The sequence below is a fragment of the Mustelus asterias genome, chromosome 31 (genome assembly GCF_964213995.1).
Source record: "Mustelus asterias chromosome 31, sMusAst1.hap1.1, whole genome shotgun sequence".
Lineage (NCBI taxonomy): Eukaryota > Metazoa > Chordata > Chondrichthyes > Carcharhiniformes > Triakidae > Mustelus > Mustelus asterias.
In genome coordinates, this window is record NC_135831.1 from 8,281,927 (window position 1) to 8,298,120 (window position 16,194).

The following is a 16,194-nucleotide window of genomic DNA, read 5'->3' on the forward strand; positions in this document are numbered from 1 at the left end:
TAGGGTGCATTGGCCGTGCTAAATTCTCCCTCAGTGTTACCCGAACAGGCGCCGGAGTGTGGCGACCAGGGGGATTTTCACAGTAACTTCATTGCAGTGTTAATGTAAGCCTACTTGTGACACTGATTAATAAACTTAACACTCATTCCTGCCTCTGCTTCTTCCGGACCCGACAATCTGGACATCCTCCTGGTCTGGTCTCCCGCGTTCTGCTCTCTCTAAACTTAAACTGCCCCAAACCTTGTTGCTCCCGGACTACATTGCGCCAAGACCCATTACCTCCCGCCCCTCTTCCCCCCCCCCCTCCATACTCGGAGACCTACATGGTTTGGCCATGCCTCCATTTTAATTCAAACTCCCCATCCTTGTCCTCAGATCCGTCCATGGTCTCGACCACTCCCTGTCTCTGTAATCTTCTCCAGCTCCACAACCCCACCAGATCTCGGTGCTCCTTCAATTCCGGCCTCCTGAGCATCTCCCAGATTCCCATCGCTCCGCCATTGGCGGCCGTGCCCTCAACTGGGGCCCTGAGCTCTGGATATCCTCCTCCATCTTGATTTCCTCCCTCAAGAACCATTTTACCTCCAGCTGGTCAGCCTGAATGTTTCCTTCTGTTCCTCTTTATAACATTCCTGTCAAGTGCTGCGACATTACGTTAAAAGGAACCGTTGAAATGAATCCAGTGGGGAATTTGGGAAAAACATCTTTACTTGGGGGAGTGAGGGAGAATGTGGGACTCGCTCCCACGGGGAGTGGGGAGAATGTGGGACTTGCTCCCACAGGGAGTGAGGGGAGAATGTGGGACTCGCTCCCACGGGGAATAGGGGAGAATGTGGGACTCGCTCCCACAGGGAGTAGGGGAGAATGTGGGACTCGCTCCCACGGGGAGTAGGGGAGAATGTGGGACTCGCTCCCACGGGGAGTAGGGGAGAATGTGGGACTCGCTCCCACGGGGAGTAGGGGATGAATGTGGGACTCGCTCCCACGGGGAGTGGGGGAGAATGTGGGACTCGCTCCCACGGGGAGTGGGGGAGAATGTGGGACTCGCTCCCACGGGGAGTGGGGGAGAATGTGGGACTCGCTCCCACGGGGAGTAGGGGATGAATGTGGGACTCGCTCCCACAGGGAGTGGGGGAGAATGTGGGACTCGCTCCCACGGGGAGTGGGGGAGAATGGGGGACTCGCTCTCACGGGGAGTGGGGGAGAATGGGGGACTCGCTCCCACGGGGAGTGGGGAGGATGTGGGATTCGCTCCCACGGGGAGTGGGGAGAATGTGGACTCGCTCCCACGGGGAGTGGGGAGAATGTGGGACTCGCTCCCACGGGGAGCGGGGGAGAATGTGGGACTGGCTCCCACGGGGAGCGGGGGAGAATGTGGGACTGGCTCCCACGGGGAGCCGGGGAGAATGTGGGACTGGCTCCCACGGGGAGCCGGGGAGAATGTGGGACTGGCTTCCACGGGGAGTGGGGGAGAATGTGGGACTCGCTCCCACGGGGAGTGAGGGAGAATGTGGGACTCGCTCCCACAGGGAGTAGGGGAGAATGTGGGACTCGCTCCCACGGGGAGTGGGGGGAGAATGTGGGACTCGCTCCCACGGGGAGTGGGGGGAGAATGTGGAACCCGCTCCCACAGGGAGTGGGGGAGAATGTGGGACTGGCTCCCACAGGGAGTGGGGGAGAATGTGGGACTCGCTCCCACGGGGAGTGGGGAGAATGTGGGACTCGCTCCCACGGGAGTGGGGGAGAATGTGGGACTGGCTCCCACGGGGAGTGGGGGAGAATGTGGGACTCGCTCCCACGGGGAGTGGGGAGAATGTGGGACTCGCTCCCACGGGGAGTGGGGGAGAATGTGGGACTCGCTCCCACGGGGAGTGGGGGAGAATGTGGGACTCGCTCCCACGGGGAGTGGGGGAGAATGTGGGACTCGCTCCCACGGGGAGTGGGGGAGAATGTGGGACTCGCTCCCACGGGGGGACTGTTCGAGGTTAATAGTATAGAGTCATTATGAGGGGGTAGCTGGATAAACTGTAGCTGGAATAGAGGGTTACTACGGGAGATTTCGAGAAGAGAAAAATGAAGTATCCTCAGTTGGAGCAGAGCCTGGTTGGGCCATAGGGCAGAAACAAGCTATATGTAGTCTTATTTGATTAATTATTGTCACATGTATTGGGATACAGTGAAAAGTATTGTTTCTTGCGCGCTATACAGACAAAGCATACCGTTCATAGAGAAGGAAAGGAGAGAGTGCAGAATGTAGTGTTACAGTCATAGCTAGGGTGTAGAGAAAGATCAACTCAATGCGAGGTAGGTGCTAAATCCTGGTTGGTTTTGTCCAGGCCACAAACCCCTGATTCCAGATTTCACCGTGTGTGTGTTTTTTGAACTTGGAGAGATGTTGTGGGTCTGGCGATTGATCTTGCCGGCAGTATACTCTGCTGATTGATCCAGTCTCAGTGCACAGTACGGGCTGCCTATTGACTGCTGCCTGCTTGGTTCCGTCCTTGTTAGCGTCTCCATGCCAACCGGGCTGCATTCAGACTGCAAATTGCATAAGCTGTCTGCCCACCGGCAGCCCAACTACTCGGATATGAGAGACTGTGTCGAGGGAGCTTTACTCTGTATCTAACCCCGTGCTGTACCTGTCCTGGGAGTGTTTGATGGGGGACAGTGTAGAGGGAGCTTTACTCTGTATCTAACCCCGTGCTGTACCTGTCCTGGGAGTGTTTGATGGGGACAGTGTAGAGGGAGCTTTACTCTGTATCTAACCCCGTGCTGTACCTGTCCTGGGATTGTTTGATGAGGGACAGTGTAGATGGAGCTTTACTCTGTATCTAACCCCGTGCTGTACCTGTCCTGGGAGTGTTTGATGGGGGACAGTGTAGAGGGAGCTTTACTCTGTATCCAACCCCGTGCTGTACCTGTCCTGGGAGTGTTTGATGAGGGGCAGTGTAGAGGGAGCTTTACTCTGTATCTAACCCCGTGCTGTACCTGTCCTGGGAGTGTTTGATGGGGACAGTGTAGAGGGAGCTTTACTCTGTATCCAACCCCGTGCTGTACCTGTCCTGGGAGTGTTTGATGGGGGACAGTGTAGAGGGGGCTTTACTCTGTATCCAACCCCGTGCTGTACCTGTCCTGGGAGTGTTTGATGGGGACAATCCAGGCAGCCCTTTTTCTCTTTTCCCCCACGCTGCCTTCAGCAAGAACTTGGTGTTGCGAATGATTGAGGGTAGACCTGCTGGGTTGTGAGAGAGGGAGGAGGTGAAGGATTGAACTGGAACCTGGTGTATATTTCTGACGAAGCACTTTGTCTGTCTTGTAGCCTCTAATCCAAGAGCCACGGTGTCAACCTACACACAGGAACACAGAGTTTTATAAGCCCATCACCTGAATAGAATTAAATACCCAAGTAATGTGCAACTATGAGGAATTGCCACTCTGCTGCTATCATAGAACAGGGGATAGGACGGAACACACAGATGAGTCTGGGTCCAACCATCTTGGTCTTTTTCTTATCATTATTCCTTGTTGTTCCTTCTGCTGTGTCCAAGACACAAGTACAAGCTGCAAGGTTAATTTCTCTCTTTTTCTGCCTGTGCGACAGGTGTTCATTGCAGGGCCCCAAGTCCTATAAAGTAAAGTTAATTTATTAGTGTCACGAGTAAGGTTTACATGAACACTGCAATGATGTTCCTGTGAAAATCCCCCTCGTCGCCACACTCCGGCGCCTGTTCGGGTAACACTGAGGGAGAATTTAGCACGGCCAATGCACCCTAACCCGCACGTCTTTCAGTCTGTGGGAGGAAACCGGAGCACCCGGAGGAAACCCACGCAGACACGGGGAGAATGTGCAGACTGTGCATTGATGTGTTTTAAAGTTTATTTCATTCGTGTCAGAAGTAGGTTTACATTAACACTGCAATGAAGTTACTGTGAAAATCCCCTAGTTGCCACACTCTGTTCGGGTAACACCGAGCGAGAATTTAGCACGGCCCAATGCACCCTAACCAGCACGTCTTTCAGACTGTGGGAGGAAACCGGAGCACCCGGAGGAAACCCACGCAGACATGGGGAGAACACTGGGCGGCACGGTGGTTAGCACTGCTGCTTCACAGCTCCAGGGACCTGGGTTCGATTCCCGGCTTGGGTCACTGTCTGTGTGGAGTTTGCACATTCTCCTCGTGTCTGCGTGGGTTTCCTCCGGGTGCTCCGGTTTCCTCCCACAGTCCAAAGATGTGCAGGTTAGGTTGTTCGGCCACGCTAAAATTGCCCCTTAGTGTCCCGGGATGCGAAGATCAGAGGGATTAGCGGGTAAAATATGTAGGGATATGGGGGTAGGGCCTGGGTGGGATTGTGGTCGGTGCAGACTCAATGGGCCGAATGGCCTCTTTCTGTACTGTAGGGTTTCTCTGATGCTATGACTCCACACAGACAGTGACCCAAGCTGGGAATCGAACCCGGGCCCCTGGCGCTGGGAATCGAACCCGGGCCCCTGGCGCTGGGAATCGAACCCGGGCCCCTGGCGCTGGGAATCGAACCCGGGCCCCTGGCGCTGGGAATCGAACCCGGGTCCCTGGCGCTGGGAATCGAACCCGGGCCCCTGGCGCTGGGAATCGAACCCGGGCCCCTGGCGCTGGGAATCGAACCCGGGCCCCTGGCGCTGGGAATCGAACCCGGGCCCCTGGCGCTGGGAATCGAACCCGGGCCCCTGGCGCTGGGAATCGAACCCGGGCCCCTGGCGCTGGGAATCGAACCCGGGCCCCTGGCGCTGGGAATCGAACCCGGGCCCCTGGCGCTGGGAATCAAACCCGGGCCCCTGGCGCTGGGAATCAAACCCGGGCCCCTGGCACTGGGAATCGAACCTGGGTCCCTGGCGCTGTGAAGCAGCAGTGCTAACCGCTGTGCCGCCCACGATACTCGAGTGGTGAGAATGTGAAGCTTGTGTGTGTGTCTGTCTGGAGGACTGGGCAAGGTGAACGAGAGCAGTACTTGGAATGAGTGATCTCGGGAATGTGAAGCGGCTGTGATCCGGCAGCACGCCAAGGGGAGATGTGATAGAGGCACTCAAAATCATGAAGGGATTCGAGTTCTTGTAACTTCAAGGGCATGGAATACAGGTACAGGAGTGACTTTGGAAAAGGAATATGGCGACACAGCGGGTTAGCACTGCTGCCTCACAGCGACAGGGATCCGGGTTCAATTCCTGGCTCTGGTCACTATCTGTGGGGAGTCTGCACATTCTCCCCCCGTGTCTGCGTGGGTTTCCTCCGGGTGCTCCGGTTTCCTCCCACACTCCGAAAGATGTGCTGGTTAGGGTGCATCGACCGTGCTAAATTGCCCCTTAGTGTCCAAAGATGTGCAGGTTAGGTGGATTGGCCATGCTAAATTGCCCCTTAGTGTCCAAACATGTGCAGATTAGGTAGATTGGCCATGGTAAATTGTCCCTTAGTGTCCAAAGATGTGCAGGTTAGGTGGATTGGCCATGCTAAATTGTCCCTTAGTGTCCAAAGATGTGCAGGTTAGGTGGATTGGCCATGCTAAATTGCCCCTTAGTGTCCAAACATGTGCAGATTAGGTAGATTGGCCATGGTAAATTGCCCCTTAGTGTCCAAAGATGTACGGGTTAGGTGGATTGGCCGTGCTAAATTGCCCCTTAGTGTCCAAAGATGTGCAGATTAGGTAGATTGGCCATGGTAAATTGTCCCTTAGTGTCCAAAGATGTGCAGGTTAGGTGGATTGGCCATGCTAAATTGCCCCTTAGTGTCCAAAGATGTGCAGGTTAGGTGGATTGGCCATGCTAAATTGCCCCTTAGTGTCCAAACATGTGCAGATTAGGTAGATTGGCCATGGTAAATTGCCCCTTAGTGTCCAAAGATGTACGGGTTAGGTGGATTGGCCGTGCTAAATTGCCCCTTAGTGTCCAAAGATGTGCAGATTAGGTAGATTGGCCATGGTAAATTGCCCCTTAGTGTCCAAAGATGTGCAGATTAGGTAGATTGGCCATGGTAAATTGCCCCTTAGTGTCCAAACATGTGCAGATTAGGTAGATTGGCCATGGTAAATTGCCCCTTAGTGTCCAAAGATGTACGGGTTAGGTGGATTGGCCATGCTAAATGTGCAGAGTTACGGGGAGAGGGTGGGTGTGGGTTGGGCGGGCTTGGTTAAGGTGCTCTTTCGGAGAGTCAGTGCAGGTTCGATGGGCTGAATGACCTCCTCCTGCACTGTGGGGATTCTGATACTCTCTGAAAATGGTTGAGGCGAACACGGGAAGGGAGGAAATGAGCAGAGTGACGGGGGGATGAGTCACGATGGCTCTGCCCCATGGGGATAGTTTGCCCAAAGGCGCAGTGGGACCCCCGCACGGGTCAGCACCTGTGCTGGAACGAATCAATCGTTCACCAATGACAAGGTGCACAAACAAATCTCCTGAGTGAGTCATCGACTGGAGCAGCGGCCAGAGGCTCGCCTTGGACAAATTGGGAGTTCATCTCCTGCACTTTGGCCTTGGAGGTTCACACGCACACAGTAAAGTGGCTGCCTTTCCATCAGTGCGACTTTCCAAAGGGCAGTATCGAACCCGGGAGGGGGAAGGATCTGTAGGGATACAGGGAAGAGAGGAGGTGGTGGGATGGGCGGCGGGGGGTCCAAGAGCCAGGACAGGCACTTCATAGAATCCCTACAGAGCAGAAGGAGGCCATTCGGCCCATCGAGTCTGCACCGACCACAATCCCACCCAGGCCCTGTCCCCATCACCTCACATATTAACCCCACTAATCCCCCTGACACTCAGCTCAATTTAGCATGGCCAATCCACCTAACCCGCACATCTTTGGACACTAAGGGACAATTTAGCATGGCCAGTCCACCTAACCTGCACATCTTTGGACACTAAGGGACAATTTAGCATGGCCAATCCACCTAACCCGCACATCTTTGGACACTAAGGGGCAATTTAGCATGGCCAATCCACCTAACCTACACATCTTTGGACACGAAGGGACAATTTAGCACGGCCAATCCGCCTAATGTACACATCTTTGGACAGTAAGGAGCAATTTAGCATGGCCAATCCACCTAACCTACACATCTTTGGACACTAAGGGGCAATTTAGCATGGCCAATCCACCTAACCTACACATTTTTGGACACTAAGGGGCAATTTAGCATGGCCAATCCACCTAATGTACACATCTTTGGACAGTAAGGGGCAATTTAGCATGGCCAATCCACCTAATGTACACATCTTTGGACAGTAAGGGGCAATTTAGCATGGCCAATCCACATCTTTAGACTGTGGGAGGAAACCCACGCAGACATATGGGGGCAGGGGGGGAGAACGTGCAAACTCCACACAGACATTGAACCCGGGTCCCTGGTGCTGTGAGGCAGCAGTGCTAACCACTGTGCCACCCGAGCAGCAGTAGATTTTGACGGGTTTAGATGTGTTAAATTGGGGAGGAGGGGATATTCCCACGAGTCAGTCAGCATCTAAAGGGGCATCGATTTTAACCATCGCTGGAGGAGCACTGATCTTTCTGATCCTTCTCTCTCTCTCTCTCCCCCCCCATCCCCCTGCTCTTTCCACCGTAGGCAAACCCCAAGTGGAGAATGGAGAGTCCGGTTACAACACGGTGCCTGGTCCACCCTACAAGGAGGTCTGGCAGGTTAACCTTCGGCCGCGGGGCCTGGGCCAGTCGCGGAACATGAGCGGTATCTACCGGCTGTGCCTGACGGACAAGACGGTGAGCCTGGTGAAGCCCAGCGTGGAGGCCGGGGAGGCTGTGGCGCTGCAGCTGATGAACATCCGCCGCTGCGGGCACTCGGAGAACTTCTTCTTCGTGGAGGTGGGCCGCTCGGCCGTCACGGGGCCCGGCGAGTTCTGGATGCAGGTGGACGACTCGGTGGTGGCGCAGCACATGCACGAGACCATGCTGGAAGCCATGAAGGCGCTGAGCGAGGAGTTCCGCCTGCGCGGCAAGAGCCAGCCGTCCAGCTCCAACCCCATCTCCGTGCCGTCCCGCCATCATCACCCGCCGCCCAGCCAGGTGGGCTTCCCAGCCAGGAGGAGCGGCGCCACCTCCCCCGCTCAGCGCTACGGCCTGCCCAGGCCGCGGAGCACCGGCGACCCCCCCGCCTCCCGCCCCGCCTCGGCCGACGAGGCGCCCTCCAGCCCCTCTCCCGGGCTCCCGCCGCCCCGCCAGGGCCTGCCCAGGGCCCACCCGGCCCAGGCCAGGTCGACCCCCGACCCCGCGTGCCGCCGCTCCCCCTCGGCGGCCGGCCTCTCCTCCGGAGGCTCCCCCTGCCACCGGGCCTTCTCCTTCTCCTCCTCCTCCTCCTCCTCCTCCCCGCCGCCCTCCCTCTCCCCCTCCTCCTCCTCCTCCGATGAGGGGGAGGAGTACGGCTCCAGCGCCGGTTCCTGCGGCCGCTTCCCGCTGCCCCGGCCCTCGGGCGGCCCCCAGCCCGACTACATCTCCATGGGGGCCCCGCCACGGGGCCTGCCCGGTCGGGGCGAGGAGTCGGAGGAGCGAGGCCCGGGCCGGCTGGGCAAGGGGGCGCCGCGCGGCGGCAAGGCCGAGGCCCGACCTCCGTCCACCCCCGACCCCGCTGGGAAAGGCCGCAGGCCAGCCTCGGCGGACAGCGGCTACGTGGCCATGTTGCCGGGGGCGATGGCAGGCCCGGCCTCGGGGGACGACTACATGGCCATGACCCCACAGGCCCCTCAGCAGACGGAGAGTCCGCAGGCCCGCGGTGCCGGTGGCAGCTACATGCTCATGTCCCCCAGTGGCAGCTGTTCGCCCCTTGGCAGCGCCAGATCACTGGCAGGCAGCAGCGATTACATGAACATGTCGCCCGCCAGCCGCTCTGCCTCGAGCACGCCTCCCGCCAGCCGCGACCCCGGCCTATGCCGCAGGGAAGAAGCCCAGCCGGCTGACCCCCGCTCCCATTGCTATCATTCCCTGCCCCGCTCCTACAAGCAGCCGGCCTCCATCCCCCCCTCCAGCCAGGTCCTCCCCCACACCACCTCCTCCTCCTCCAGCAGCGACAGCTTGGGGGAGACCCAAAGCGGCCTGCCCCCCCAGACGGGCTCCCCGGCCACCCAGACCCCGTCCAGACCAGGGAGGGGGGGCGGGTTGTCCCGGCAGGCGGCTGGCCTGCACCTCGACGTGGCCCGGGCGAACACCCTGCCGCGGAGGAGGGAGAACCCCCCGCCCTCCCCCGGGGAGCCGCACAGCCCCGGGGAGTACGTCAGCATCGAGTTCCGGCGCGAGCCCCGGTCCCCCCGCCCGCCGGCCAGGCCCGCCCCCGAGTACGCCAACCTGGACTTTGCGCCGGCCGGCCGCCCCCAGCCTGGGGCGCGCAGCCCCCTCCCTGCGGGGGCTGCCGAGACCGCCCCCCGCCCGGGCCCGGGCCCGGCCTCCCCCCAGGGCGCCCGGGACCCCGGGCAGGGGCTGAGTGGCGATCCCCGCCCAGGTGCCCGGGTGGTCCGGGCCGGCTCCCAGGGGCGCCGCCGCCACTGCTCCGAGACCTTCCTGACCCCACCGTCTGACCCCGCCGCCCCCTTGGCCCATCGTGCGGGGCGCCGTGGTTCTGCCACCCTGGAGGGCGGCATGTTGAAAGGTGAGAACGGCAGCGGAGGAGAGAGGGGCGCCGTGGAGGTGCTGGGCACGGGAATGTCGCGACACATGTGCGCCGGCTTTGAAAACGGCCTGAACTACATTGACTTGGACCTGAGCGCCGACAGCAGCTGTGTGGACACCTCGGCCCCGCAGTCCAGGCTGTACGCCGCCTTGAACACTTACGCCAGCATCGACTTTCACAAATCCCAGGAGTTAAGAAGCCATAACAGCCACAAAGAAGGTGAGTGGCTTCAGCGTGACCCTAATTCCTTCTGTTAATCTCATTCGGCTCGGACGGCCCAGCGGGTTAGCGCTGCTGCCTCACAGCGCCAGGGACCCGGGTTCGATTACCCGGCCTCGGGTCACTGTCTGTGCGGAGTTTGCGCATTCTCCGTCTGTGCGGAGTTTGCGCATTCTCCGTCTGTGCGGAGTTTGCGCATTCTCCGTCTGTGCGGAGTTTGCGCATTCTCCGTCTGTGCGGAGTTTGCGCATTCTCCGTCTGTGCGGAGTTTGCGCATTCTCCGTCTGCGCGGAGTTTGCGCATTCTCCGTCTGCGCGGAGTTTGCGCATTCTCCGTCTGCGCGGAGTTTGCGCATTCTCCGTCTGCGCGGAGTTTGCGCATTCTCCGTCTGCGCGGAGTTTGCGCATTCTCCGTCTGCGCGGAGTTTGCGCATTCTCCGTCTGCGCGGAGTTTGCGCATTCTCCGTCTGCGCGGAGTTTGCGCATTCTCCGTCTGCGCGGAGTTTGCGCATTCTCCGTCTGCGCGGAGTTTGCGCATTCTCCGTCTGTGCGGAGTTTGCGCATTCTCCGTCTGTGCGGAGTTTGCGCATTCTCCGTCTGTGCGGAGTTTGCGCATTCTCCGTCTGTGCGGAGTTTGCGCATTCTCCGTCTGTGCGGAGTTTGCGCATTCTCCGTCTGTGCGGAGTTTGCGCATTCTCCGTCTGTGCGGAGTTTGCGCATTCTCCCCGTGTCTGCGTGGGTTTCCTCCGGGTGCTCTGCCTTCTTCTCTCAATCACACAACGTTTTGGCCTCCACTACTTTCTGTGGGAGTGAATTCCACCGCCCTCTGGGTGAAGAAATATCTCCTCACCTCAGTTCTAAAAGGTTTACCCCTTAACCTCTGCGTGGGTTTCCTCCGGGTGCTCCGGTTTCCTCCCACAGTCCGAAAGACGTGCTGGTCAGGGTGCATTGGCCATGCTAAATTCTCCCTCAGTGTTACCCGAACAGGGGCCGGAGTGTGGCGACTAGGGGATTCTCACAGTAACTTCATTGCAGTGTTAATGTAAGCCTACTTGTGACACTAATAAATAAACTTAAACTTTACTTTATAGGATTTGGACCTTGTAACTTGTGACTAATAAATAAACTTCAGCTTTTAAAGTTTATTTATTAGTGTCACAAGTAGGTTTACATTAACACTGCAATGAAGTTACTGTGAAAATCCCCCTAGTCGCCACACTCCGGCGCCTGTTGGGGTAACACTGAGGGAGAATTTAGCACGGCCGACGCACCCTAACCCGCACGTCTTTCAGACTGTGGGAGGAAACTGGAGCACCCGGAGGAAACCCACGCAGACACGGGGAGAACGTGCAGACTCCGCACAGACAGTGACCCCAAGCTGGGAATCGAACCCGGGTCCCTGGCGCTGTGAGGCAGCAGCGCTAACCCACTGTGCCACCGATTGTTGTGTACTGTGCCCAGTTTGGGTCTCCTTATTTGAGGAAGGATGCGGTGGCATTGGAGGCAGTTCAGAGGAGGTTGATGGATTGATTTCGGGGATGAAAGAGTTGACGTAGGAGGGGAGATTAAACAGTTTGGGCTTGTACTCGCTGGAAGATAGAAACTAGAAGCAGGAGGAGGCCCTTCGAGTTTGCTCTGCCAATCATTTTGATCATGGCTGATCATATTCAATATCCTGATCCCCACCTTCCCCCCCCCCATATCCCTCGATCCCTTTAGCCCCAAGAGCGATATCTAATTTCTTCTTGAAATCACACAACGTTTTGGCCTCAACTACTTTCTGTGGTTGTGAATTCCACACATTCACCAACCTCTGGGTGAAGAAATTTCTCCTCACCTCAGTCCTAAAAGGTTTACCCCTTATCCTCAATCTATGACCCCCTAGTTCTGGACTCCCCCACCATCGGGAACATTCTTTCTGAATCTACCCTGTCTAACCCTGTTAGAATTTTATAAGTTTCTATGAGATCTCCTCTCACTCTTCGAGTGAATATAATCCTAACCGACTTAGTCTCTCCTCATATGACAGACCTGCCATCCCAGGAATCAGCCTGGTAAACCTTGGCTGTCCTCCCCCTATTAGCAAGGACATCTTTCCTCTGATAAGGAGACCAAAACTGCACACAATACTCCAGGTGTGGCCTCACCGAGGCCCTGTACAGTTGCAGCAAACGCAGGCCTGTCTTTTAGCCAAGGGGTTGGAGTTCACATGCCAAGTGTGCCTATCCATTGAGGCCAAAGGTTGGATTGGCGCAGAAGGTGTTGACATGGGCACATCCTGAAATCGGTTGGAGCAGAGTCATGGAGGGAAGTGCTTCATGGTCACCAAGTTAGCTGCTGCGCTTTGCCCCGAGAGACAGACCGGCTGTGTACAGCGATCCCCGTGTTCGCAGCTAGGGGAGAGATAACTGGCCTCGTCAAACCCTGCTGTAAGCAACTGGAATTGATTTTAGGCACATGGTACCTAGTTATCCTCCACTGACTGTGTATTTGCTGGAGCGATGATCCCGCGGGAGGTGATTTTATTTTATTTGACATTGTTTCAGTCTGAGTTCTATGTGCTATAGTTTGTAGACACATTTTAAATAGACTCTGTAGACTGTTCTGTAGTGTGCTATTTAAATAGACTCTGTAGACTGTTCTGCAGTACGGTATTTAAATAGACTCTGTAGACTGTTCTGTAGTGCGGTATTTAAATAGACTCTAGACTGTTCTGTAGTATGGTATTTAAATAGACTCTGTAGACTGTTCTGTAGTGCGGTATTTAAATAGACTCTGTAGACTGTTCTTTAGTGCGGTATTTAAATAGACTCTGTAGACTGTTCTGTAGTACGGTATTTAAATAGACTTTGTAGACTGTTCTGTAGTGCGGTATTTAAATAGACTCTGTAGACTGTTCTGTAGTGCGGTATTTAAATAGACTCTGTAGACTGTTCTGTAGTACGGTATTTAAATAGACTTTGTAGACTGTTCTGTAGTGCGGTATTTAAATAGACTCTAGACTGTTCTGTAGTGCGGTATTTAAATAGACTCTGTAGACTGTTCTGTAGTGCGGTATTTAAATAGACTCTGTAGACTGTTCTGTAGTGCGGTATTTAAATAGACTCTGTAGACTGTTCTGTAGTTCGGTATTTAAATAGACTTTGTAGACTGTTCTGTAGTGCGGTATTTAAATAGACTTTGTAGACTGTTCTGTAGTGCGGTATTTAAATAGACTCTGTAGACTGTTCTGTAGTACGGTATTTAAATAGACTTTGTAGACTGTTTTGTAGTGCGGTATTTAAATAGACTCTGTAGACTGTTCTGTAGTACAGTATTTAAATAGACTCTGCAGACTGTTCTGTAGTACGGTATTTAAATAGACTCTGCAGACTGTTCTGTAGTACGGTATTTAAGTAGACTCTGTAGACTGTTCTGTAGTTCGGTATTTAAATAGACTCTGTAGACTGTTCTGTAGTGCGGTATTTAAATAGACTCTAGACTGTTCTGTAGTACAGTATTTAAATAGACTCTGTAGGTTGTTCTGTAGTACGCTATTTAAATAGACTCTGTAGACTGTTCTGTAGTGCGGTATTTAAATAGACTCTGTAGACTGTTCTGTAGTGCGGTATTTAAATAGACTCTGTAGACTGTTCTGTAGTACGGTATTTAAATAGACTCTGTAGACTGTTCTGTAGTACGCTATTTAAATAGACTCTGTAGACTGTTCTGTAGTGCGGTATTTAAATAGACTCTGTAGACTGTTCTGTAGTGCGGTATTTAAATAGACTCTGTAGACTGTTCTGTAGTATGGTATTTAAATAGACTCTGTAGACTGTTCTGTAGTACGGTATTTAAATAGACTCTGTAGACTGTTCTGTAGTACAGTATTTAAATAGACTCTGTAGACTGTTCTGTAGTACGGTATTTAAATAGACTCTGTAGACTGTTCTGTAGTACAGTATTTAAATAGACTCTGTAGACTGTTCTGTAGTATGGTATTTAAATAGACTCTGTAGACTGTTCTGTAGTATGGTATTTAAATAGACTCTGTAGACTGTTCTGTAGTACGGTATTTAAATAGACTCTGTAGACTGTTCTGTAGTACGGTATTTAAATAGACTCTGTAGACTGTTTGCTGTTTTCTGACTCAGTGAAGTACACTTCTTGCTGTGAGTCCTGCTTATGTTCTCGCCACCATCACTCACAAATCCAACGAAAGGCAGAGTGTCAGAGGCTGTGCCGACGAATCTGAGGTGAGAGGAACCAGCTGGGAGTGGCTGGCTTCCATGAGTGACTTTTTGAGGTTCACGCATTCGTTGGAAGAATGAGAGGTGATCACAAAAAATCATATAAGGTTGATAGTGAATGCTGATGGCATGTTTTCCCCTCTGGGACTGGTGACGACGAGGAGCCACAGTTTTAAAAATAAATAGTAGTTTGGTAATACCGAACTTGGAGCAATGCTTGAGGGCGGGGACGGGGGAGTGGGGGACAAAAAAGGAGACTTTTTTTGTCGAACGTGGAGGCGTTAGAGAGAGTGCAGAGAAGGTTTACCAGGATGTTGCCTGGTATGGAGGGTCTTAGCTATGAGGAGAGATTGGGTAGACTGGGGTTGTTCTCCCTGGAAAGACGGAGAATGAGGGGAGATCTAATAGAGGTGTACAAAATTATGAAGGGTATAGATAGGGTGAACGGTGGGAAGCTTTTTCCCAGGTCGGAGGTGACGATCACGAGGGGTCACGGGCTCAAGGTGAGAGGGGTGAAGTATAACTCAGATATCAGAGGGACGTTTTTTACACAGAAGGTGGTGGGGGCCTGGAATGCGCTGCCAAGTAGGGTGGTGGAGGCAGGCACGCTGACATTGTTTAAGACTTACCTGGATAGTCACATGAGCAGCCTGGGAATGGAGGGATACAAACGATTGGTCTAGTTGGACCAAGGAGCGGCACAGGCTTGGAGGGCCGAAGGGCCTGTTTCCTGTGCTGTACTGTTCTTTGTTCTTCTTTGTTCTTTGTTCTTTGAACCTTTGCCCTTGCATTCATCAGGACATTTCGCAAGAATACAATGTCGGGGAAACCAGCAAATCATACTGTATGCGAAGACAGTGCTGATTGGCAGGTGGACTCTGCTCAGGAGAGGCAATGCCATGGAGAGTGCACCAGTTGATGGTGACTGACAGTTAACTGCCAAGCATTGTTTGAAATTTAAAACCTGTTCAAGGCGCACTGTCCCGAGGGAAGGATTTGTTGCTTCCCCTGAGATTGGTATTACAGCGAATTGTCCTGATGAGTGCAAGATGGAAAATTTCAACATGTAAAGTTGCTTTTATTCAGAAATACTCCAATTTAAAAATAAGCTGGGGGCTACGTGGTCTCCCACTTGAGACAGAGGTGAGAAGAATTTTTTTTTCTCTCGGGGTTGTGAATCATTGGACTCTCTTCCCCAGGGAGAAGTGCAGGCAGGGTCAGTGAATATTTTTAAAGCAGAGATAAATAGATTCTCGACTAATAGGGGAGCCAAAGATTATTTTGGGGGGGGGGGGTTTACACGGGAAGAACTGATGCTCGGGTGGTGCGGCACTCCCTCAGCACTGACCCTCTTGACAGTGTGGCACTCCCTCAGCACTGACCCTCCGACAGTGCGGCACTCCCTCAGCACTGACCCTCCGACAGTGCGGCGCTCCCTCAGCACAGACCCTCTTGACAGTGTGGCACTCCCTCAGCACTGACCCTCCGACAGTGCGGCGCTCCCTCAGCGCTGACGAACGAACGGTGCGGCGCTCCCTCAGCACTGACCCTCTGACAGTGCGGCACTCCCTCAGCACTGACCCTCTGACAGTGCGGCACTCCCTCAGCACTGACCCTCTGACAGTGCGGCACTCCCTCAGCACTGACCCTCTGACAGTGCGGCACTCCCTCAGCACTGACCCTCTGACAGTGCGGCACTCCCTCAGCACTGACCCTCTGACAGTGCGGCACTCCCTCAGCACTGACCCTCTGACAGTGCGGCACTCCCTCAGCACTGACCCTCTGACAGTGCGGCACTCCCTCAGCACTGACCCTCTGACAGTGCGGCACTCCCTCAGCACTGACCCTCTGACAGTGCGGCACTCCCTCAGCACTGACCCTCTGACAGTGCGGCACTCCCTCAGCACTGACCCTCTGACAGTGCAGCACTCCCTCAGCACTGACCCTCTGACAGTGCGGCACTCCCTCAGCACTGACCCTCTGACAGTGCGGCGCTCCCTCAGCACTGACCCTCTGACAGTGCGGCGCTCCCTCAGTGCTGACGAACAAACGGTGCGGCGCTCCGGACCCCATTGACGACCCAAGCTAGGGCCAATGGAGGGTAAAGAAAC

The 16,194-nt window shown here is 54.7% G+C and overlaps 1 protein-coding gene across 1 annotated transcript in view; it reads left to right on the forward strand.

Moving 5' to 3' along the window:
* Window positions 1-16,194, forward strand: part of LOC144481655 (insulin receptor substrate 1-like) — a 59,370-nt gene that overhangs the window by 8,813 nt on the left and 34,363 nt on the right. Inside the window, exon 2 of the mRNA XM_078200786.1 lies at window positions 7,588-9,855. Coding sequence (XP_078056912.1) covers window positions 7,588-9,855 — 2,268 coding nt within the window. The remainder of the gene's footprint in view (window positions 1-7,587; window positions 9,856-16,194) is intronic.